General features: G+C 53.2%; 1 protein-coding gene across 2 annotated transcripts in view; it reads right to left on the reverse strand.

Annotated features, from left to right (window-relative positions):
- The window catches only part of INPP5F (inositol polyphosphate-5-phosphatase F), a 34,262-nt gene continuing 9,264 nt past the window's right edge, over positions 1-24,998 (reverse strand). Inside the window, exons 3-21 of one of the 2 annotated variants that reach the window (XR_010792649.1) lie at positions 20,353-20,489; positions 17,580-17,708; positions 12,362-12,529; positions 11,000-11,056; positions 10,526-10,724; positions 9,380-9,559; positions 8,321-8,388; positions 8,113-8,237; positions 7,556-7,633; positions 7,359-7,479; positions 7,121-7,249; positions 6,682-6,799; positions 5,852-6,050; positions 5,523-5,594; positions 5,367-5,440; positions 3,905-4,033; positions 1,931-2,018; positions 671-1,835; positions 1-620 (exon numbers count right to left, since the gene is read on the reverse strand). Coding sequence is in view for 1 of the 2 variants with exons in the window: in XM_066601359.1 (XP_066457456.1) it covers positions 779-1,835; positions 1,931-2,018; positions 3,905-4,033; positions 5,367-5,440; positions 5,523-5,594; positions 5,852-6,050; positions 6,682-6,799; positions 7,121-7,249; positions 7,359-7,479; positions 7,556-7,633; positions 8,113-8,237; positions 8,321-8,388; positions 9,380-9,559; positions 10,526-10,724; positions 11,000-11,056; positions 12,362-12,529; positions 17,580-17,708; positions 20,353-20,489 (3,128 nt within the window). In the remaining variant the exon portion in view is untranslated. Of the gene's footprint in view, positions 1,836-1,930; positions 2,019-3,904; positions 4,034-5,366; positions 5,441-5,522; positions 5,595-5,851; positions 6,051-6,681; positions 6,800-7,120; positions 7,250-7,358; positions 7,480-7,555; positions 7,634-8,112; positions 8,238-8,320; positions 8,389-9,379; positions 9,560-10,525; positions 10,725-10,999; positions 11,057-12,361; positions 12,530-17,579; positions 17,709-20,352; positions 20,490-24,998 lie in introns of both variants that reach the window. The other variant, XM_066601359.1, reaches the window with a different exon arrangement.

Here is a 24,998-nt window from a genome sequence, read left to right on the forward strand (position 1 = left end):
GGCTTTTCAATTTTTTTATTAAAATAAGTCCCTTCTCTTAGACATCTTCATATTCTTTTAAAACACTACAAAAACCGTACACGGCCCTCGAAGGCAACACGTTAATAAATACACAACGGAAGCACCGAGCACGCCACAATATACACACGTCTATACATGAAGGGGCATCACATGTCTGCCGGCAGGCCTGCACTACCACACAGCTAGCGGGAGCGGCGGTCCTGGTACTGCAGGTCGTTCCAGTGTAGAGTCATTCCGAAACCCGGGTGTGAGGGATCCGTGGAGTAGGGGGTTCTTCTTAAAAGGAATGTAATACTTTAAGGCAAAAAGAAGGGAAGACTGTGCAAATTAAAACGTCCGTATCAGGCAGCCGCGTCCATACAGTGTAAGGGCAAAAATAAATAATATTGCAGCAGCAACAAAAAAAAAGACAAAAACAAGTAAAAGTAATCCACTAAAATGGCAGATTCTGCCTGGAAAAATAGAGATCTTTAAAAAAAAAACAAAAAAAAATTAAAACCTGTAAACATTCCCATCGTTGCGCACTGTGCTGTGGGGGAGGACGCCGGCGTGGTCCGTCTCATATCTGCTGCGCGCAGTGCTATGGGGAGGACTCTGGCCTGGTCTGTCTCATATCTGCTGCGCGCAGTGCTATGGGGAGGACTCCAGCCTGGTCTGTCTCATATCTGCTGTGCTATGGGGAGGACTCCGGCGCAGTCGTCTCGTATCTGTTGCGCGCAGTACCACAGGGAGCACTCCGGCGCAGTCGTCTCGTCTCTCAGATCTGGATGATGCGTGTTTGACACTGGGTGAACATTTCCTTAAAGTCATTTTTCTGAGTGACCACAGCGGTCTCGGGCTCTGGAGACTTTTGTACTTTTGCCACAGCAAAGTTGATCCCTTGCGCCAATCCAGCATGAGTTATATTCGCCACCTGGACTACTGAACTACGGATCTTGGCGAAGGGAGACACTACTCGACTGCTGCTGCTATCGGCTGGAGAGGCGGCAGAACCGGAGCCGGGACTCGACCGTCCAGATAATGTTGCGGGAGCCGGTTCTACGGCTAATGTATGTTGAATGGGGTCATTGACGGACACTTCGAGCTGAGATGGGCGATTCAGTAGATCAGCTTCAGGGTCCTTGATGGCGGGTGAACTATGCCCAGAATTATTGCTGTGGGTGAGAGTGTCCGTCTTCTCTTTCTCATCCCCCTTTTGAAGGTCGTGTTTGGTTTGTGCATCTTGAACAAACTGATGACAGTAGGCATCAATAGGGGTCCCGAAATCTACGAGAACGTTATCTTCTGGGGAGGCCTCACACTTGGTGACTTGGATCTCAGAAGGAATGTGAAGATTGATCTCAGCACTGCTGACGGACTGGGAGCGGCTCCCCAGCCGAGGGACGGCGGCGATGATCCCACAACTGGGGAGGACATAGTCTACTTGACCAATGTTCTCCAAGGAGCCTGTGACTTGCCCCTCATCATCAGACTTGGGAATGTAGTCATCGGAATGGAAAGAGTCACTGTCTGAAGACAGGTCCAAGTCAGATTCCAGGTGACCTTTGATATCTGTGCCAGAGTTTTCGAGACTGCTATCGGACTTCCACAGACTGACCTGCAGGTTGGGTTTCAAGAAGCATTTCACTTCCGCCTTGTTAAAGGTCCCAAACCTCCGTAAGCCGCCGATGTTGGTTTGTTTCACTTTCTGGTTGAGGGAGGAGAATTTACTCATCAGGAAGTTCTTGCTCTGAGCGAGGCCGGCGCTGTTGATCCCCAGCTTCGGCCCTCTGGAACGGATCCCCATGATTTCCTCGTGAGGCTTGCTGCTTTTCCTGAAACGTTTCGAACAGTCAGTAACGCGGTTGGTCTTTGGTAAAGAATGAAAGTCAAACAGAAACAAAGTCATCAGACGGCACAACATGCTCACCTCTCCAGCTTCTTCTCGATGATAGGAACGTCCGACCCAAGTGCTTCTTTTGTAATCCGCAACATCTCAGCGATGCACAACAGCGTATCTGCAAGTCAGAGCAGAGCGTGAGCGCCACCTCCAGGTAGAGACAAGGGGTCAGACATGATACGTCACTCCTGTTCTCCTTACACGTCCGATGTGAAGGCACAAAGTCGCGGTCTGGAGCTTAGGGCTGGCCGAAGGTGATTAGTGTCATGCTCTGCCCCCTTTCCAACAACTCCTTCCCCCCTTTTGGTTCGACACACTAGGGGGAAATATTGGGGGGGGATTTACTTTTTGAAACATGCTGGTTTCTAGCACAAATTACACCGGAAAAAAAGCTGTTCTCCGTGGTTGGCATGACGTTTATCATGTGTTTTCAGACACTTTTGAAGCTCGTCTGACGGAGCGGCCGGACTGACTGCAACATTTCATGCACCAAAAATTGTGCCAAATTTTGGCATAAACTGAGGCAACTAGCAGGTGGTATAAAGTCAGACAGTCTGAAGATACGCCAGATTTATCATCTAGCAGGAGCCACTGCTCAACCTGACCCACTTTCAGGCCTCATATCCACGGCTGTACCATTTACCATGTATTACGCGGCCGTGCAATGCAAGCATATAAACGTGGTGAAAAACCACCAGTAGAAATGAGGTGTAAGACGGTCTGTGGGTGCGTTCTATGGTTAGATACGGCGCGTGAAAAGAACGCATCACTTTCACAAAATTCTTTTGTCTGAGCTTGAAGTTTGAAAAGTTGCTGCATGTTCTGTTTCACAATCGCCCACTATTTTCTACAGTAGCCCCCCCCCCCCCTAAAAAAAAAAAGTTTGTGTTTAGATGCGATATTTATGCAATTTCTCATTTTTTCCTATTTAAACAAACGTGTGATTTTTCGCATGCATGTTGCAGAGATGTGATTTCAGCTCCGAGTACAATGCGTCTTGCGAGGAAAACGCAAGTTTGAGAGTGCGAGTTCCCAACTGATAGTGTTAGAATTATTAGACAGCATTGGTAATTCTGCCCCATTGTGCCTAGGTTTATGCTTTAAAGTGCTGTTCATCTAGTATCACACGGGCACGAGTGCATTTACACGTGGATTGCGCGTTGTTTTTGAGCGCGCCGGTGCGCGTTTCAACTGAATTGTGTGTGTGTGTGTGCGCGCATGTGCAAAAAAAACGCAAAGATACTTTCATTAATTTCACTGGACAACTACATTAAATTACTTTATGGGCCATGTTCCATGTTCCTGCGCTATATGCACAAAAATAGAACAGGCCGCGTATTTTTTATATTCATATAATTTTTGGTCGCCATGTTCTGACCACCATAACATCTATTTGCCGATAGGGTTGTCAGAGGACACTTTTTTAGAGGATAATCTGCGATTTCTATTCATTTTTTTGTCCCCTGAGGTGACTTGAACTTGTGATCATTTGATCCCTCACACAGTATAATGCAATACCATAAGACAGCCGGCACCTGCCAGGAATGGAACACGATTGGATGGAGCAGGACCTGGAGCAAACTTCCCACCCAGAGAACATACATGTATGTCCTTTTGGGTGAAGGGGTTAATATCGGGGGGAAAACAAAAATTGTAAGAAATTATCCTAACCAATAATTGATGGACAGGAACCCACCACTCAGGACCTCCTGCGATCAGGTCACATTTCAGTCAGGCTAGCAGTGGACGGCCCCATTCCCACTGCAGCAGTCTGGGCTGGTAATTGCAGACATAACTGCCAATGAATCCAATGCTATACCAACCCGGGCCACTGTAACATGTACGGAGCCATCTGCTTCCATCCGTACTAACAGCTGGTCCGATATTAGCCGATTGGTGGGGGACTACCACTATGACAATCAATTATTGATGACCTATTCTGAGTTAAAGGGATTGTCCAGTTGTAAACTATTGAAGGCCTACCCACCAACTTCCCCATTTTACCTTTCCCATCCTCATCAGGGGTCCGAGTCACAGCCCGAAGCGTGTGGAAGTAGCCAACATTCCCCTTGTACTTGTAGTGCAGACGCATACACGAGAACTTGGGCTTCCCAAAAAACGTAGGTTCAGGACCTGAGGGACAAGAACTTGTTATAACACAAAACAAGGCGGCAGCTTTAGGGGTCACCAGTCCCGATGCCCAACACACGGCACCTCCCAAACAAGAGGAAGCAGAAGGGATTATACACGGCCATGCCAAGAGTCCTGGGATGTAAACAATGAAGTGCTATTGCCTCACCCCCGACACTGGAAACAGTCACACCTTTATAAGTTGTGAGGGAGCTTGACCACCAGCCGGCGTGTCACGGGAAGGCAACGGGAATTATCAGAGTTCCACTGAGGTACGATCGTGGGCGCCAGACGGCTGGGATGTTCCATTTCTGAAGTTGTGCGGGCAGTAAACATTCATCCATTGTCATAGAAGGCATTACAACCCGCAGGAGCCGCCCACGGGGGCTTAATGATCGCGGCCGCACCTGGCCAGAATTCAATGCAAACACACAAAAGACTCCAGCAGAAGTCACATCCACATTCAGTGCAGGAGACCCGCATGTAGATCCCGCAGGTCAGCGCAGCGTTCTTTAGCTTCCATGGGATATGGAAATAGAAGACCACCAGAGCGCTTCTGTTATCACCACGACACCGGACCCAACACCTCACCTGGTCTCGTGAAGATGCCAACGGGACCCTAGAGGACTGGCAACATGCAGCTTGTGGGCTGATGAGTCACGGTATCAATTATTTCAGGCTGATGTGACACAGACCCCAGTTGTCAACAAGGCACCCGTGGTTCCTCCATATTGGTGTTGGGTCCACTGGTTCGTCTAAACACATATTGACCGGTGCACGCAATATTTCACTGCTTGGTCCCCCATGATTGACATTCCAGCATGATAGTGCACCCTGCTTTCAGGCCCAAGTTGTCCATAATTGGTTGGAGGAGCATCCTGGAGAGTTTCTATGAATGGTCGGGCTGCACGTTTGCCAAACATGAGCCCAATCTAGCATTTATGGGTTGTGATAGAGAGGTCCATTCACACCTGAGATCCTACAGCTACAAATACCCCGGAGCTGTGGGTGACTATCCAGATGGCTGAACATCCCCTCCAGACGTCTTCCAACCACTTGTGAAATCAATGCTGCACTTCACCAGTCTAGATGGATCCTACACAATATGCATTGCCCATCCCATGACTTTTGGCATGTCAATGTATAATACAAGTAGAGCGGAGCGGGCTGGAATCAATAACGTTCAGAGCTCACCTCAACAAATAATGACCTATAAATGAAGCAAGAGGAAAAAACAAAATACACCAAACTTCCTTCTTTTAGGCCCAGCCCAAATCTATGGTCCCTCTATTGGAGTTAAGAGGACAACCACACCGTACTGCTCTTGGCGCCTCACCAATTTCAATCTTGTCCAGGTCTTCCAGACTCAAGCGCTGGTACTGATTCACTTTATCGACCTCATCATCGTAGCTGGAAGAGAAGATAAACAACGTCAGCACTGAGCATCCATAATGAAGGACGAGGTCAGAGACAACAGAGGGGGGTCACTTACTAAGCCACATAGTAAGCACTGTTGGAGAGCAGCAGCAGCACATCAACATCTTTGTGTGTCGCATCAATGAGGCTACGAGAGAGCAAGACGACGTGTTACACAAGACAGTCAACCAAATATAATCCCACCCGATGCCCCAGAGGGTTCGACAATCCTGTATAACACAACAGAGGTCAGGTGGGGTGTTATGGGGGGCAGCTGGCAAACCAATATCTCATTTCCACCATAGGAGTCGTTGTGGTTATTTGGAAAGAACAGCAATTGTTGAGGTCATGTGACTTCAATCATAATGACCGTCCTAGGGATCACATAAAACAATGCTCAGAGACCTGGGGTCACAATCTATAAGGGCCCATCCTCCATGAAACTTCTCATCATCTGGAAGCAGCATCTGCATGTAGTTCTGGAGGAGTTGGCTGATCAACTCCTGGTGGTTCCTCTGGCTCTGCCGATGTAAAGCTTCGTGCTCCTTCTCTTTTGTGAAGATGGAGTATAGATCTTCCGTTACTGGGACGCCTTGCATGAGGTCTGCAAGAAGAAATACAACATGGCAATCACCGGCAGTCTTTACGCCAACACAACCTCTGCCACGAGGAGTAGCACCCCCACAACAACTCTGTCCATAAGGCGGGGCCACTCTTCTGTAACACAAGTTCCCAGGAAAGGCAACCATAACCCGCCCACAAGGAGCAGCCACACCTAACACAACCATACCTCCCTTACAATCCTACCCACAAGGGGCAACCACACCCTGCCAACACAACTCCACCCATGAGGAGTGGCCACACATCCACCACAAGGGGCAGCCACACCTCCCAACACAATCCAGCCTACAAAGGGAAACCACACCTGGCCAACACAAACCCACCCGTGAGGAGTGGCCACACCTCCCAACACAATCCAGGCCAACAAGGAGCAACCACACCCAGCCAACACAAGCCCACCCATGAGGAGTGGCCACACATCCTGCCAACTACACCTTGCTAATGAAGGTCAGACACACCTCCCCAACACAATCCCACCCACGAGGGGCCTTATATGAAAGGCTTAATAAAATTACAGCTCTCACAGTGAAGTAATACTTTCTAATTTGGAAATCATGCAAGGCTCGGCTAACATGACAATCAAACACATGACATCTTGCGCATGACTCCCATACCAATCACCGCCTGCCGGTAGGCATCCTTAAACCGGTTAATGTAGTAGCGATTTGCAGAGTTTACGCCATCTTTCATCACGCCGGCCAGCTTTCTTTCGCCAGTTCGTGTGAAGTCCCCCTATTGGCACAAAGAAAAGACACCATGAGACGACAAAATAGGGCAGTCAAGTACACCGGATTTGACCACTGGGATGGGGCAGGGTAACAAGCGGGAACTTCAGCGGGACAGCAGTTATGTGATAACGGGGGAGAAGGGGCAGCGCATGTGATACAAGTTATGTACAGCAGCCAAGAGATAACCCTCGTGACTGATCTCTCTCTAGGAAGCGGGCACCATCACACTCCGGAAGGGAAGGCGTCACCAGTGAAGTAGGCACAGAGCTCAACACCTCTCTGGACTGAAACACATGGAAGAGGGATAAAAATGGTAGCACTATACCTTTAACGCTGCTGTCCCGGCATACTGCCTGCTGATGGCATCACCGTTATTTGCCCACATCATCTGGTATAGCCTGTAGCATTTCATCGGTAGGGGCTGCTCTGGTGGCATCACGCCAAGCTTTTTAAGCTGTAAAAAAACCAAAAACACATCATCCCCTCACTGTCCATCAGAAGTGGAGAAAAGCCGCCCCTTACTGGTGGTCTGACGGTTGAGGGGCACGGTCAGAGAACCTTACCTGCTGCTCCATCACCACTCGGGCAATGGCAGCTTGCACCACGTTGGTCCTGTCCAGACAGTCCATGCAGTTTACCCTGAAGATCCCTTCCTGTTTGCAGATGACGCCCGCCTGATCCACCCTTCCGAGATAGACCATAGTGTAAGCAGTCAGCTCTGTTATCCCCCTCCGCCGGCATCACATCTGCCGCTACTCACCAGCACCACTTCATGTCCATGATGATGTCGCTGATGGCGTCTGTCAGAGTCTGTACGTTCTCAAACTTCATCCCCCGACTGCCGCAATGGGGCGTTCAATAAGAGGAGGGGGGGGGGGGGGGGGGAAAGTTTACAATGAATGTTTCTAAAGGCTACACCATACAGAACATCAAGGTCCAGCCAATAAGTCCCACAAGCCCTGAAGGTTTGTGTCCTCCATCACATGCAAGTACGATTCATGAATGCCAACAGTCATAATGGAGGAGAGCAACAAACAGTCACAAAAGCAGAGGCGGCCGAGGTCTCCATATAGATGCTGCTGATTATGTTTGTGCCGGGAAAGACCCCAAGAGGTCACCGAAGAAGAGTGGCGTTGGATGTCACCATGAAGCATGGGGGGTTGGTAGGACTACACAAGACCAGAAGTTCCAGACATGACAGCTGGTCACTAGTGGCTGCCACATCCTGCTGGAGGGCGCTGTGATGAATTATTGGGGACCATTTATAAAGGGGATGACCCCATGGATCTCAAGCGAGAGGCTCGTCGGATACGTTACCAGTGCTCGTGAAAGTCGAAGGTCACGTAGGTGAGGTTGGGGCAGTTGAACATCAGCACCTGCTTCATATAAGCGTCGCCGATGATCTTCTCGCGGCCGGTCTGATCCACCAGGTTAACGAGGACCTGCAGGGCCATATAAGAGGCGTCGTCAAGTGGGAACGCAACGGAAACAGACAGCGCCAACGGGCGGTCACCTCAGCACCCACCTGCTTCTTGTAGTACTCCAGCTCCTTGTTGAAGTGTAGGCAGAAATACAGGTTGGTCTCAACCTCCCCTGCAAGAGATCACGAGTCACCGGAAAAAAAAAAAAAAATTATAAAAAGCAATCAAAAACTTTTATAGACTCCAAAGCAATACTGAATACAAACTACAGGAGGTTCTGCAAAATACGAGCCCTCACACAACTATGTCAGCGGAAAGACAAAAAACGTTATGGCTGTTAGAAGACGGCGACAGAAAATAAAATCTTTAAAAAAAATTAAAAAAAATTTCCAAAGTAGTCAAAAAAAAAAATTAATATTATAAAATTGTGCTGACCCGTAGATTAAAGTTACAGGTCATTCTTGCCACAGCGTGTACGCCTCAAAGATAGCAGAATTTTGTAGGGTGTGGGGGGGCTTCCCCCATTTCACTCCATTTATAATGTACTGAAGAACATTTAAAAATGTTGATGGTACATTAACCCTTTGCAATCCAATTTTGGATTCAGGGTTTCCTAGGGGGGGGTTTTCTCTTTCTGCCATTATACAATGGTGCCACCTACTGGCTAGAGTCAGCACATGCGGTATTGGACATGCTGGAGAGGCCCCCCGACAACAGAGCGGCCAGTAATGTACAGTAAGAATACCCTGCCGGACGACTTCCGACAACGGAAGCTGTACAGCCCTCAATCAGAATTTCTTTAGACGTCAGACAGTGGATTGGAAAGGGTTAATAGTACCAATTGAAAATACAACTCGGCCCACAAAAAACAGCTACAGTGACGGAAAAATAATAAACGTACAAAAAAATTTAAGATTTTTTGCAAGTGAGGAGTGGAAATAAAAAAAAAAAAAGGAGTCATTAATGTAATTGGTGGCTGCAGCTCGTGCAGTGGTTACGAGGGGCGCTAGACGTGTGGATGAAGAGGACTGCAGTCATGTGGTTTCTGGACTCTCCATACAGGTCTGGACTGAGCAGAGATCACATGACACTGGTGACGGGCGTAGGTTGCGCCCCGCAGGAGCTCTCCATCACCGCCCTTAGCCATTGCTACACACGCTTACCTTTGTCGAGGCGAGGCCGGGGATTGTACCGATACCCCGCCTGGCTCCAGAAGACGGGCACCGAGCCGCGGGTTTGCACAAAGGACAAGGTATGGTTGTGGACATGGATGAACTGTTCTGTCTCTACGTAGTTTGCAACGTTCCCATTCTTATCGACCCCTCGGCGTTTATATCGCATGCCTGGAAGAGAATCACATCTGCCGTTACACAATTAGCACGCTTTATCTTTAACGCGCCATTAACTCCGGGGCGCCGGACGCAAGAGAAGGGCTCAGGACATAAATGACAAGAACTGACAGTATTGCAGGAGTGACTGATAAAAAGGGAGAGAGGAACTGACCCACGGGGGGCCACAGTCTACAAGGGGAGGAGACGGGAGGGCAGAAGCTGCTCATATAGCGCAGGCCGCGGGAGGGGTGGAGGTTGTAGCGTCTCTGAAGAGGAGGGCTGTCGGAATCCGTCTAATGGTTTGGAAGGTGCAGAGTCTGATGTGTTGGAGCAGCGAGTTCCAGAGTATGGGGGACGCACGGGAGAAATCTGCGAGGCGATTGTGTGAGGAGCGGAGATTACATGTGGGGGCGGTATAGTAATGTAAGATCAGGGATAGATAGGATAGGGGGTGGGGGGGGCAGGTTGTATATAGATTACGTGTGAGGGGGGGTATCGTAATATAAGGTCAGATGTATGGGGTGGGGGGGGTGGGGAGGAGATAGGTTGTACATAGGAGATTACATGTGAGGAGGTATCAGTATCAGGATATTAGGTGGATTGGAAGGTGCTGGATGGGGGGGGCCGCAGAAAAGGATGTTGCAGCAGTCCAGACGGGAGCTGATGAGGGCAGCAATGGCATCTTTGTTGACTTTGGGTTGAGGAAAGAACGCAACTAAAGGTTTTTCAGTTGGGGAAGTGTTGGGTGGGGGGGGGAGTCGGAGGAAGTGATGAGAAGGAAGGAGAGAGAGAGATGGTACTGGCACACAGACCACGGCGCAGGGCGGCCATTCCCATATTTGAAGAGTAACAGACAAGATAGTAAGGCCAGACGCTGCACAACAACGTGACGCACACCAACCCGATGCACAGGCCACACAACTCCGCGCTCGGACCCCTTAAAGAGTCTGCCCTCTCACCAGTGTCCCGGGGACTTACCTGCTCGATGTCGGCTCCTCCGGGAAATAAGCGCCACCAGGAATCGAGGGTACACATCATCCACGCAGGTTGCCTCTTGTGGGGGAGTCTCAGGGCTGCTCTTCTCATCATCTGAAGACTCGTTATAGTTTACCACAAGTTCCTCAACTTGTACAAAGCCTTGAATGATGGGCAGGATCCAGAACTCTCCCTGTTCATCCTGCAGAACAAGAGCTTCTGGTGTTAAATACGGAGCCGACCCCGATACCTCAACACCTACCTGTGACGGACAACCATCACCGGTAACGAGGCCTGACAGTCTGCAGACCTTTCCGCTGAGGATCTGGACGACAACCTAAAATCTCATCAATCACTAATGGCAAAACCCCTGGATAACCTCCTCCTGAACCACCAGGATGGCACCCATCACCCGGGCATCATCCATCAAGTACAGTAAACTTGAATGAACTTCACTGGACCCGCAACATCTCTCACCTCAAGCTCGATGATGTCCTGCAGCATATGTCTGTTCCAGAAGAACCGCTCATCCACCTGAAATGGAAACACATGAACCCCAAAACTACTGAGTACAAGAACTTCCCCCGTACAGTCCACAGCGAGGAGCCCTCCCATCCTGCTCACCCTCCACTCCTCCTTCCTTCCTACGTCACCTCTCCCCCACTCACTGCCCTGGTTCCACTCGTCCCCCATCCCACTTGCCCTCCCCTCACACTCCCGCCTCGCCTGCCCTCCACTCCTCCCCTTCCTATCCTAAATCACCTCTACCCCACTCACCGCCCCGTTCCACTGGTCCCCCATCCCCCACTTGCCCTTCCCTCACACTCCCACCTCGCCTGCCCTCCACTCCTCCCCTTCCTAAAATCACCTCTACCCCACTCACCGCCCCGTTCCACTGGTCCCCCATCCCCCACTTGCCCTCCCCTAACACTCCCGCCTCGCCTGCTCTCCACTCCTCCCCTTCCTAAAATCACCTCTACCCCACTGACCGCCCCGTTCCACTGGTCCCCCAACCGCCTCTTGCCCTTCCCTCACACTCCCACCTCGCCTGCCCTCCACTCCTCCCCTTCCTAAAATCACCTCTACCCCACTCACCGCCCCGTTCCACTGGTCCCCCAACCGCCTCTTGCCCTCCCCTCACACTCCCGCCTCGCCTGCCCTCCACTCCTCCCCCTCCTAAATCACCTCTACCCCAATCACCGCTCTGTTCCACTGGTCCCCCATCCCCCACTTGCCCTCCCCTCACACTCCCGCCTTGCCTGCCTTCCACTTCTCCTCCCCTTCCTACATCACTTCTCCCCCACTCACCACCCGTTTTACTCGTCCCCCATCCCCCACTTGCCCTCCCCTCAAACTCCCACCTCACCTGCCCTCCACTCTTCCTCCTCCCCTTCCTACATCACCTCTCCCCCACTCACTGCCCCGTTTTACTCGTCCCCCATCCCCCACTTGCCCTCCCCTCACACTCCCACCTCGCCTGCCCTCCACGCCGCCTCCTCCCCTTCCTACATCACCTCTCCCCCACTCACCGCCCCGTTTTACTCGTCCCCCATCCCCCACTTGCCTTCCCCTCACACTCCCACCTCGCCTGCCCTCCACTCCTCTTCCTCCCCTTCCTACATCACTTCTCCCCCACTCACCGCCCCTTTATCCCCCACTTGCCCTCCCCTCACAATCCCGCTTTGTCTGCCCTCCACTCCTCTTCCTACCTCACCCACCTTCCACTCTCACCTTTCCGTGACAGCCCACCCTACACTCACCCTCCTCCACATCCGGCTTGCCCTCCCACCTCACCTGCCTCTACTCTAACCCTTCCATCACAGCCCGCCCTCCACTCACCCTCCTCCACAGTGGAATCCCCGTCTTCTCACTTGTCCTCTGCCGCTGCACAGAGTTGGTCAGGTCGTAGGTCCGGCTGTAGTAAAAGGAGTCGGAGTCCATGAACATCTTGAATAACTCCTCCAGTAAGCGGCGCTCCAGTTTCTCCTTTTCCTTACTTTCTTTACCCTGAAAATTAAGCATTCAAGATCAACCCCAAAAATCAGACCCCTCGCCGAGTGCCAGACAGCAGCGGAACTACACATCCTTGGCATGTACAGGAATGGTCTCTTACACCGAGCGAGAATCTCCAAGGAGGAATCAAGGATCGAGAAAATGAAACGTGCAGCCGAGGAGGAAGAACTAGGGGCAACACAACGTTCCCCGGTGAAAGTAAAACTTCTACATATTCCAGAGGCGGTTATGGCAACAGGGTGCGGCGTGATATGTGCAATTGCCTCTACCACCAAATGACAAAGCAGAATTAAGAGGTCGTCCTACTTCTAGATCTTGATGACTTATCTTCAGGATAGGTTATCAATAGCAAATTGGCAGGGGTCAGCCACCTGGGAATTGGCCGTTTCCCCGGGTCGGTGTTTTTGTGTACGGAGCCGTTTTGCTGCAGGAAGCAGACAGCTCTGTACATTGCTTAGTGGCCTGGGCTGGTACTGCAGGCTGAATCCCATTCACTTCCATAGGACTCAAGAGTTCAGTACCAATGTAGGCCACTGCACAAGATATGGAGCTGTCAGCTTCCTGCAACAAACGAGCTCTGTACACAAAGACACTGACCCGGGGAAATAGATGGCAGACCCCTGTGAATTTGCCACTGATGACCTATCCTGAGATTAAAGTAACCAAGAGATAAAAAGCTTCTGTAAGTACAAAACATAAAATTGTGGTCGTACACTGGAGGCAACGTCACAAAACTAGATGTGAGGGTCTCGGAGGAGGTTTCAGGTGTTCAGGAGGGACAATTTAATGCCTCGGATGCCGCTGAACGTCTTGCTGAAAAACATGGCAGATGCCTCAATACATTTCACTTTAGGGGTATTGAGGGGGTCACCAAACCTTAACGAGGGGATTAAAAACAAGGCGAATTGAGCCGAGGGGTCTAAGAATTCAGTGTCTGGGAGCAAGGTATCCTGAGGGGGTTACCTGCGGTATACGGGGTGTCCCTACACAAGGTATACACACTGAGTGATTATTAATATGTAGTCCGATCACACAGGAATGAAGAAATGTTTTTGTCTAATTGTTTTTGTCTTCTTAACGCCGTTCTCAAACTGATGACGGTTCTGGTCCGAGGACTGCAGATAATGCGGAGCAATGGAATCCCAGACATCAAGAATCGTTGTGTTTGGCATTCTGCGGATTCTTGTTCAGCGGCCGCCCCCAATGCGCCGAGTCTCGGTGCTAAACGGCTGTGTCCAATCCAACGGTTCGGCAGATTCCGATGTAGGTAGGCACTTACGTCACGACAGTCGTGTGCGACATGCGAGACTGCTGCGGCAAGTTTAGGTAACGTAAGTCAAGAGGACAGATTATGTCTCACCACAAGTCCTGCAGCTAGTCGCTAGTCGTGTCCTCTGTGATCACGGAGGAAGCACCAAGCCGGTAGTCAGGACAACATGGAGAACGGATGAGCGGTCAGCTCCAGCACCGATTAAAGGGAATCCGTCATCATGTCTTTACAATGTAATCCACCGTAACCCTTTAATGGCCCTTTTACGCAGGACGATCATCATTCATCCCGCGGAAATCTGAATGAATCGTCCCGTGTAAACGTATGCAGCGACTAAATGAGAAACCTTAACGACAGGAGAGAACGCTCTTCGTCCCGCGCCGCCTCCCTGCCGGCAGCGCCGTGAGCGATCGGCGCTCCTGGATCACTGGGACGAGAAACAGGACATAGTTTGCCTGACAGTTCGTCCCGTGAAAAAGGACTACAACAGTGGTGCTATGAGACGTCCTTCTTGGTCCTGTACGCCGCGCCGCGGTACCTTTACAGATTTTCCCTCTGCGCCGCGCCGGCCGCCCCGGTTCTGGATGGGCATGCATACGATTTCTCTTCTTTGCTGTAACCCCGCGCAGACACCGTAGCAAAACCTCCCCACGCCCGCCAGCTCTCCCTTACTACCTGCAGCCTCAGCAGCGTACCGAGGATCGCTACTCCCACTGCGTCCAAAGTCAGATGACTGGGAGTTAACGATCCTCCAGGCGCATGCGCAGTACACCGCTGGAGTCGCAGCAACTAAGGGAGAGCTGGGGTGCGCCGAAGTGGACAGGGTTTGCTACGGCGCCTGCGCGGGACTACAGAGAAGAGAGATCAGTATTGATGCCGATCATGATTGGGGGCGGCCGGCGCGGCGCAGAGGGGTAATCTGACTCTTCAACTCATTTGAATACAGAGCGGGAAAACATCAAAGGCAGATTGTAAAGGTATTGCGGCGCGGCGTACAGGACCAAACAGCCCGGAGGACATCTCAGCAGCAGCGCTGGGGAAGGGTTATCATAAAGGGCGTTATGACCGATTCCCTTCAAGAATGTAAAGCTGAATCCCGTATATTATATTATAACCGCGGTCTCCTCACCGCACTCGTATGAGTCAGAACCTCCAGGCCGTCTCATATTAAGGGTTTATGACCGGCAGTCGCACCCATGTGGTCTACCCCGTGAACATCACGTAGGCTGCCCGCCCCGTCACAGAACAGATAGAACGGGTTCCTGGCCCAGTAATCACCCACTGGAGGACATCTGGAGACTCAGCATTCTGGTATTTTCCGCTTAACCGTTCCTACGAGCTACAAGCCCCCTTCCTGGTGGCGAGGGAGGAGCACACTGGATCCCACGCCGTTCCCTTCGCCCTTCACCAGCGTACAGCTCTTATGCTTATAGATTGATGGGTAATGCAAGAAGATCCAAATACGGAGAGAACACACAATTTCAGTCTGCGCATGTCATGGACCAAAACTGCATGCGTCCGTGTGAATGAGCCCCAGGAGTATGTGCTCCATCACACGGCTGTGGAGCGCTCTGCACTATGATGGCGTTGCTCCCCTTTCACCTCTTTAGCACTGAGCTTCCTACCTTGGCGAGTGGGTAGGGTGCCCGAGTAGAGCTGGCAAAACTGTGCTGCCACCTGTGAGTTGCTGAACACTGTGAAGGTGTGCACCGGAGCTCAAAATCCAAGATGGCACCGGCTTCCTGTGCTGGCGCCGCCCCCTCTGCCAAGCGCTGGCTACGTCCTCTGGGGAAAGTGGAGCGCCGGTCCTTGTGCGTTCAGAGCTCTTCGCAAGCCACATAAAACATGGCGACCCGGATTGCGTCCGTGGGCCTTGAGTTTGACGCGTGATCTAATTAGTCCCCCGGTCAATAATTTGCAGCACGCTGTAAGGCCGGGCTCACACGGGCGCACCGGATTCTTCACACGGAGGCCCGCAGCAGATTCCAGCGACCCTGCGAATCTGAATTTTCCGTAATGTGTATGACCGCGGCGGACTGCGATGGAGGCCGTCTGCCGCAAAACACAGCATGCTGCAATTTATAGTCCGCTTTCAGAACACGCAATTCATATCCGTGAGTGCGAACAATAAAGCAAAAGGTACGTGCTTTTTAATGCTCGCGTTTTTACCGCAGATCCTCCGCCGATCGAGGGTTCCGCTATTGCAATCCACTAGTTTAACCCCTTAAGTCCCAGCCTGCTTTGTAGCTTAAGGACCAGACACATTTAGGGATTTTACCCATGTGGCGGTTTTACTACCCTATTTTTTTTTTTTCTTTAGCTACCAAAATTATTTTTGCTGCGTTTTTTTCCCGTGACATAAAGGGCATTTTTTTAATATCTTTTTTCACTGACTTTTTTTTTTTCATTTTTTAGTTTTATTGGGGTTAAAAGCGAACAAAAAAATGATTTTTTTAACATTTCTAGTTTTTTTGTTTTTTATTTAAAATAAAACTTTACACTAAAATAAAGTATGGTAACGGGTCCCTCATTTTGTTTCAGACATTTTGATATATAATATGTATGGTTTTGGATTACAGGGCGCGTACGGAGACGGTTTGGGGTGATTTTCTTTCTTATGTATATTGTTGTTTTACTTCTTTATGTAATCATGTTTTTTTACTATCTGTGTCCCCCCTGACGTCATATAAGACCCCTGAGGGACATTCACGTGTGTTTTTTTTTATTTGACACTTTCCCACTCATTGAGCGCTCCTGCCTTCTCCTCCGGGTTATCAGCTGTCACTAACAGCTGACACCCTGTCCTTCCTCTGATTGATTGCAGAGCAGGAGGCTTAAATCCCCGCTGTAATTCTACATACAAGCCCAGGACCAGACGCCGTATATTTACTTTGCTGTGTTGAAGCAGAACCTTCAGCAGCAGTATGTGGGAATAAGGATACTGCCACCACCAACCCCTCACCCTCCACCTATCGGGGCCCAGTCCGGCACGGCACCAACCCCTTACCCTCCACCTATCGGGGCCCAGTCGGGCACGGCACCAACCCCTTACCCTCCACCTATCGGGGCCCAGTCCGGCACGGCACCAACCCCTTACCCTCCACCTATCGGGGCCCAGTCTGGCACGGCTCCAGCCCCTTACCCTCCACCTATCGGGGCCCAGTCCGGCACGGCACCAACCCCTTACCCTCCACCTATCGGGGCCCAGTCTGGCACGGCTCCAGCCCCTTACCCTCCACCTATCGGGGCCCAGTCTGGCACGGCACCAACCCCTTACCCTCCACTAATCGGGGCCCAGTCCGGCACGGCACCAACCCCTTACCCTCCACTAATCGGGGCCCAGTCCGGCACCTTACCAGCCCCTTACCCTCCATCTATTGTGGCCCAGCACGGCACCAGCCCCTCATCCTCCCCCTTTTGGGGTCTGGTCCGGCACCTTACCAGCCCCTCACCCTCCATCTATCGGGGCCCAGCCCAACACCAGCCCCTCACCCTCCACCTACCGAGGCCCAGCCGAGCACGACACCAGCCCCTCACCCTCCACCTATCAGGGCCCGGTCCGGCACGGCACCAGCCCCTCACCCTCCACCTATCGAGGCCCGGTCCGGCACGGCACTAGCCTCTCACCCTCCACCTATCAGAGCCCGGTCCAACATGGTACCAACCCCTTACCCTCCACCTATCGGGGCCCGGTCCAACATGGTACCAACACCTCAGACGCTACCTTTCATGGCTCAGTCAGGCATGGTACCAGCCCCTCACCAAGCTACTTACCTTCTTTTTATTGGGGGCAGACACATTGGATTTGATCTGTGTGAGGGTCTTTAGGAGGAACTTGGAGTCATCAGGAGACTGCGTGATCTTCTCCGGTTTGTTGATGCCAAAATGGTGTTTCTTGCAGAGCTGAAAGAAAGGAGAAAGGAAAGGGGCGGTCAGTAAAGGGGCGGTCAGTAAAGGGGCGGCCAGTAAAGGGGCGGCCAGTAAAGGGGCGGTCAGTAAAGGGGCGGTCAGTAAAGGGGCGGTCAGTAAAGGGGCGGCCAGTAAAGGGGCGGCCAGTAAAGGGGCGGCCAGTAAAGGGGCGGGCAGTAAGGGCCTCTCAAGAGCTGAGGAGAAGCCAAACACAACTGCCCCCATTGAATGTGACGTGCGTCCCCCTCACCCCCACATGCACCGCACTCTACCCCACTTCCATTCAGCACATCATCTCCATGAGGATTTACATTTCTACCTTAAGGGAACGTTCACACGTAGCGAAAACGCTGCAGCCAAATCCACCGCATTCCCCCATCAAACAACCCGAATCCACAGCCAACTTCCGCCTGCGCTCCTCTCACTTTGCAGTACTGCGGTACCCAGAGCGCAGCGCACACCACCTGCCACTGAGCGCCCCGCCGGTGATCATGTGATGTCACTTCCAGTATTGGGAGGGGAGCGCAGTGCAGGTTGACATAAGCTGCAGATTTGCATACGGCTTCAAGGCAAAATCCGTTCCAAAGGTTCCGATTTCCCGGGGTTTTTGATGCAGAAATGCAGCACATTTTGCTGCATCATTGCCGTTACGTGTGAACATACCCTAAAGGGGGCCAAACAACTTCCCCCATATGCATGAAAGCTCCTTCTTGCAGCAGCCATTTCCCCTGACCCCATTACTGGGTGATAAGACCCTCAATTACTCCAGCCCCAGAAGCAGCACATCCAGGGTGCCCTCTGCTCCGTGTGGTGGGGGCAGATACTTACACCGTGGTATAAACCACATCTGATAAACTCCACCGTCTCCCTGCGGCATTCCAGCCCCCCCCCCCCCTAATTACTAGATGAGCTGCATGAAAAACAACCGCTAATACCCAGTGTAATTAAGGGAATTAACTATGAGAAATCCCATGCTGGCAGCGGATAGACGGCGGCTGTCCAGGGAGCGGCCAGCGGAGATCAGCTCCCTCAGAGCCGTACGTCTGCTATGTAATCTCCATGACACCAGCAGGATCATGGCAGGACATCAGCGGAGAGAGAACGGGGGCAGCGAACATGACACGTCATCACGACTACTCCACACCCAGCAGAGCTGCGCAACCAACGAGCAGCGGCATCGTAAACAGATGGTGTACAGGACAGGGTCCCCCTTCTGTGGAGCAGACATCTCCGAGGACTTACACACTACTCTGCCAGTGACCTCCTCACACACCAGTGCTACTCCGCCAGTGACCTCCTCCTCCTCCTCACACACCAGTGCTACTCCGCCAGTGAGCTCCTCCTCCTCCTCACACACCAGTGCTACTCCGCCAGTGAGCTCCTCCTCACACACCAGTGCTACTCCGCCAGTGAGCTCCTCCTCCTCACACACCAGTGCTACTCCGCCAGTGAGCTCCTCCTCCTCACACACCAAAGCTACTCCGCCAGTGAGCTCCTCCTCCTCCTCACACACCAGTGCTACTCCGCCAGTGAGCTCCTCCTCCTCACACACCAGTGCTACTCCGCCAGTGAGCTCCTCCTCCTCACACACCAGTGCTACTCCGCCAGTGACCTCCTCCTCCTCCTCACACACCAGTGCTACTCCGCCAGTGACCTCCTCCTCCTCACACACCAGTGCTACTCCGCCAGTGACCTCCTCCTCACACACCAGTGCTACTCCGCCAGTGAGCTCCTCCTCCTCACACACCAAAGCTACTCCGCCAGTGAGCTCCTCCTCCTCACACACCAAAGCTACTCCGCCAGTGAGCTCCTCCTCCTCACACACCAGTGCTACTCCACCAGTGACCTCCTCCTCCTCACACACCAGTGCTACTCCGCCAGTGACCTCCTCCTCCTCACACACCAGTGCTACTCCGCCAGTGACCTCCTCCTCCTCCTCACACACCAGTGCTACTCCGCCAGTGACCTCCTCCTCCTCCTCACACACCAGTGCTACTCCGCCAGTGACCTCCTCCTCCTCCTCACACACCAGTGCTACTCCGCCAGTGACCTCCTCCTCCTCCTCCTCACACACCAGTGCTACTCCACCAGTGACCTTCTCCTCCTCCTCCTCACACACCAGTGCTACTCCGCCAGTGACCTCCTCCTCCTCCTCACACACCAGTGCTACTCCGCCAGTGACCTCCTCCTCCTCACACACCAGTGCTACTCCGCCAGTGACCTCCTCCTCCTCACACACCAGTGCTACTCCGCCAGTGACCTCCTCCTCCTCACACACCAGTGCTACTCCGCCAGTGACCTCCTCCTCCTCACACACCAGTGCTACTCCGCCAGTGACCTCCTCACCCTCACACACCAGTGCTACTCCGCCAGTGACCTCCTCACACACCAGTGCTACTCCGCCAGTGACCTCCTCACACACCAGTGCTACTCCGCCAGTGACCTCCTCACACACCAGTGCTATTACTCTAGTGACCGCCTCACACACTATTACACATTACTGTAAGGGCTCATTCACACGAGCATATACAATGCAGACTGTAAAAAACAGAGCGTGTATATATGCATATTTGGTGTATATGCGTTTTTACACAATCCCATAGACTTTAATGGGCCATTTCTGTTGGTGAGCACTTACCTCCAGCTCTAGGTCCTGCGGTTCCGCTGCAGACAAGGGAATGACAGCAATCTTAGTGATTTTGTAGAGCTCATGGCCTTCCGGAAGGACTCCAATCAGGGATTTCTGACGGATGAGAAGAAGCCACCAAGGAAGGTCTGTAAGAGAGGTCCCAGAGGGCGTTACTAGACAGAAGAAACCAGATGGACACCCCACAAGTCTAGCCGTCACCATACACGTTACATGGTGTCACCCCTATCTCCACGTATGACGCAAGCTCTTATGTCCCCCATATTTCCTCGTAGACTCTAACCTATTGTCCCCCCCATTGTTCTGTATGTAACGTCTGTACAGGGCTGTAGAATACGTTGTCATTATATAAATACAGATAACTGCACATTACTAGCGACCATTCACCAGGACGAGCCTATTATAGTCTTCCGGAGGAAATTATAATGATAGGACTGAATGGGGAGGTCGCGCTATCTGCATCCTGTGTACACACAGATCAGGGCGACCGCAGGATGGAGTTTCCTGCTGCTCAGGACCCGGGCCAAGCTGCATCCTGATACTTCCTTCTAAGATGTTGAGGACCATAAAACGGGCGTATACCTCCTTCCCTCCCATCTCATATCCATCTATGCATCGATTCCACCTCATAGCTATCCATCCCTCCTTCCCATCTAATTTCCATTCCCTTCCACCCAATATCCATCCAACCATCTATCCCATCCATCCAGCCTCATATTCATCCATCCGTCCCATCTCATATCCATCCCCTTCCACCTCATATCCTACCATCCCACCTACCTCATATCCATCCCATGTCATATTCCTTACCACCTCATATCATCCCTCCTTCCCACCTCACCTCATATCCCTTCTTCCCACCTCATTATCCATCCAATCCCCTCCCCATCCTACCCGCTTCATATCCCTCCCTCCCCCACCTCATATCTCTCTGATCTTATATCCATTCTTCCCACCTCATTTTCTAACCAATCACCACATCTCCCCCCGCCCTGTCCACCTCATGTCTATTCCTCCCCCCTTTCCACCTCATGTCCATCCCTCCCTCCTACCCACCTCATATCCCTCCCCACCTCACATCCCTTTCCACCTCGTATCTCTCCCTTCCATCCCTTCTTTCCACTTCATGACCCTCCCTCTCACCTTTCCACCTTATGTCCTGTCCCTCCCCTCCCTCCTACCCATCACATATCCCTCCTTCCCCTCCCTCCTACCCACCTCATATCCCTTCTTCCCCTCCCTCCTACCCACTACATATCCCTCCTTCCCCTCCCTCCTACCCACCTCATATCCCTTCTTCCCCTCCCTCCTACCCACCTCATATCCCTTCTTCCCCTCCCTCCTACCCACCTCATATCCCTTCTTCCCCTCCCTCCTACCCACCTCACATCCCTTCTTCCCCTCCCTCCTACCCACCTCACATCCCTCCGACCTTATATCCCTTTCCACCTCGTATCCCTCCTTTTCACTTCATGACCCTCCCTCTCACCTTTCCACCTTATGTCCTGTCCCTCCCCTCCTTTTCACCTCATGTCCTGCCCCCCACCCTTTCCACCTCATCTCCATCCCTCCCCTCCCTCCTACCCACCACATATCTCTCCTTCCCCTCCCTCCTACCCACCACATATCCCTCCTTCCCCTCCCTCCTACCCACCACATATCCCTCCTTCCCCTCCCTCCTACCCACCACATATCCCTCCTTCCCCTCCCTCCTACCCACCACATATCCCTCCTTCCCCTCCCTCCTACCCACCACATATCCCTCCTTCCCCTCCCTCCTACCCACCACATATCCCTCCTTCCCCTCCCTCCTACCCACCACATATCCCTCCTTCCCCTCCCTCCTACCCACCACATATCCCTCCTTCCCCTCCCTCCTACCCACCACATATCCCTCCTTCCCCTCCCTCCTACCCACCTCATATCCCTCCTTCCCCTCCCTCCTACCCACCTCATATCCCTCCTTCCCCTCCCTCCTACCCACCTCATATCCCTCCTTCCCCTCCCTCCTACCCACCTCATATCCCTCCTTCCCCTCCCTCCTACCCACCTCATATCCATCCTTCCCCTCCCTACCTCATATACCTCCAACCTTATATCCCTTTCCACCTCATATCCCTCCCTCCCATCCCTTCTTTCCACCTCATAACCATCCCTCTCACCTTTCCACCTTATGTCCTGTCCCTCCCCTCCTTTCCACCTCATATCCATCCCTCCCCATCTCATGACCCTCCCTCCTTTCCACCTCATGTCCCTCCCTCCCATCACTTCTACCCACCTCATATCCCACTCTCCCTCCCACCTTATGTCCCATCTCTCCGTCCTTCCCACTTCATGCCCTGTCCCCCCCTACCCACCTCATGTCCCTCCCCACCTCATGTCCCTTACCCCCTTCGCTATCCAATCACCCCATCTCCCCCTGTTCTGTCCACCTCATACCCCTCTCTCCCCTCCCTCCTACCCACCCTCATATTCCTCTGACCTTGTCCTTCCCTTCCCCCTTACCACCTCATGTCCCCCCCTTTCCACCCCATATCCCTCTCACCGTTTCCACCTCATGTCCCTTCCCCCCCCATTCCTCCAACCTTATACCATTCCCTCCCACTTTCCACCTCACCCCCCCCTTCCACCTCATATCCCTCACCCCCTTCCACCTCATATCCCCTCCCCCCACTGTTCCACCTCATATCCCCTCCCCCCTCTCCCCCCTTTTACCTCATATCCCTCCCCCCTCATATCCCCCCTTCCCCCCTTATATCCCTCCCCCCCATATCCCTCTCCCCCTCATACCCCTCCCCCCCTCTCCACCTCATGTCCCTCCCCACCTCATGTCCCTTACCCCCTTCGCTATCCAATCACCCCATCTCCCCCTGCTCTGTCCACCTCATACCCCTCTCTCCCCTCCCTCCTACCCACCCTCATATTCCTCTGACCTTGTCCTTCCCTTCCCCCTTACCACCTCATGCCCCCCCTTTCCACCCCATATCCCTCTCACCGTTTCCACCTCATGTCCCTTCCCCCCCATTCCTCCAACCTTCTACCATTCCCTCCCCCTTTCCACCTCACCCCCCCTTCCACCTCATATCCCTCACCCCCTTCCACCTCATATCCCCTCCCCCCACTGTTCCACCTCATATCCTTCCTCTCCCCCTGATATCCCTCCCCCCCCTCCCCCTGATATCCCTCCCCCCCCTCCCATCCCTCCCCCCCCTCCCCCTCATATCCCTCCCCCCCCTCATATCCCTCCCCCCCTCTCCCCCTCCCCCCCCTCTCCCCCCTCCCCCTCATATCCCTCCCCCCCCTCATATCCCTCCCCCCTCTCCCCCTCCCCCCCCTCTCCCCCTCATATCCCTCCCCCCCTCTCCCCCTCATATCCCTCCCCCCCCTCTCCCCCTCATATCCCTCCCCCCTCATATCCCTCCCCCCCCTCATATCCCTCCCCCCCTCCTCCCCCTCATATCCCTCCCCCCCCTCCACCTCATATCCCTCCCCCCCCCTCCACCTCATATCCCTCCCCCCCCCTCCACCTCATATCCCTCCCCCCCCCCTCCACCTCATATCCCTCCCCCCCCCCTCCACCTCATATCCCTCCCCCCCCCCTCCACCTCATATCCCTCCCCCCCCCCTCCACCTCATATCCCTCCCCCCCCTCATATCCCTCCCCCCCCCTCCACCTCATATCCCTCCCCCCCCTCCACCTCATATCCCTCCCCCCCCCTCCACCTCATATCCCTCCCCCCCCCTCCACCTCATATCCCTCCCGCACCCTCCACCTCATATCCCTCCCGCACCCTCCACCTCATATCCCTCCCCCCCCCCTCCACCTCATATCCCTCCCCCCCCCCTCCACCTCATATCCCTCCCCCCCCCCCTCCACCTCATATCCCTCCCCCCCCCCTCCACCTCATATCCCTCCCCCCCTTCTCCACCTCATATCCCTCCCCCCCTTCTCCACCTCATATCCCTCCCCCCTTCTCCACCTCATATCCCTCCCCCCCTTCTCCACCTCATATCCCTCCCCCCCTTCTCCACCTCATATCCCTCCCCCCCTTCTCCACCTCATATCCCTCCCCCCCTTCTCCACCTCATATCCCTCCCCCCCTTCTCCACCTCATATCCCTCCCCCCCTTCTCCACCTCATATCCCTCCCCCCCTTCTCCACCTCATATCCCTCCCCCCCTTCTCCACCTCATATCCCTCCCCCCCTTCTCCACCTCATATCCCTCCCCCCCTTCTCCACCTCATATCCCTCCCCCCCCTTCTCCACCTCATATCCCTCCCCCCCCTTCTCCACCTCATATCCCTCCCCCCCCTTCTCCACCTCATATCCCTCCCCCCCCTTCTCCACCTCATATCCCTCCCCCCCCTTCTCCACCTCATATCCCTCCCCCCCCTTCTCCACCTCATATCCCTCCCCCCCCTTCTCCACCTCATATCCCTCCCCCCCCTTCTCCACCTCATATCCCTCCCCCCCCTTCTCCACCTCATATCCCTCCCCCCCCTTCTCCACCTCATATCCCTCCCCCCCCTTCTCCACCTCATATCCCTCCCCCCCCTTCTCCACCTCATATCCCTCCCCCCCTTCTCCACCTCATATCCCTCCCCCCCTTCTCCACCTCATATCCCTCCCCCCCTTC

Source organism: Eleutherodactylus coqui, chromosome 4 (assembly GCF_035609145.1).
Source record: "Eleutherodactylus coqui strain aEleCoq1 chromosome 4, aEleCoq1.hap1, whole genome shotgun sequence".
Lineage (NCBI taxonomy): Eukaryota > Metazoa > Chordata > Amphibia > Anura > Eleutherodactylidae > Eleutherodactylus > Eleutherodactylus coqui.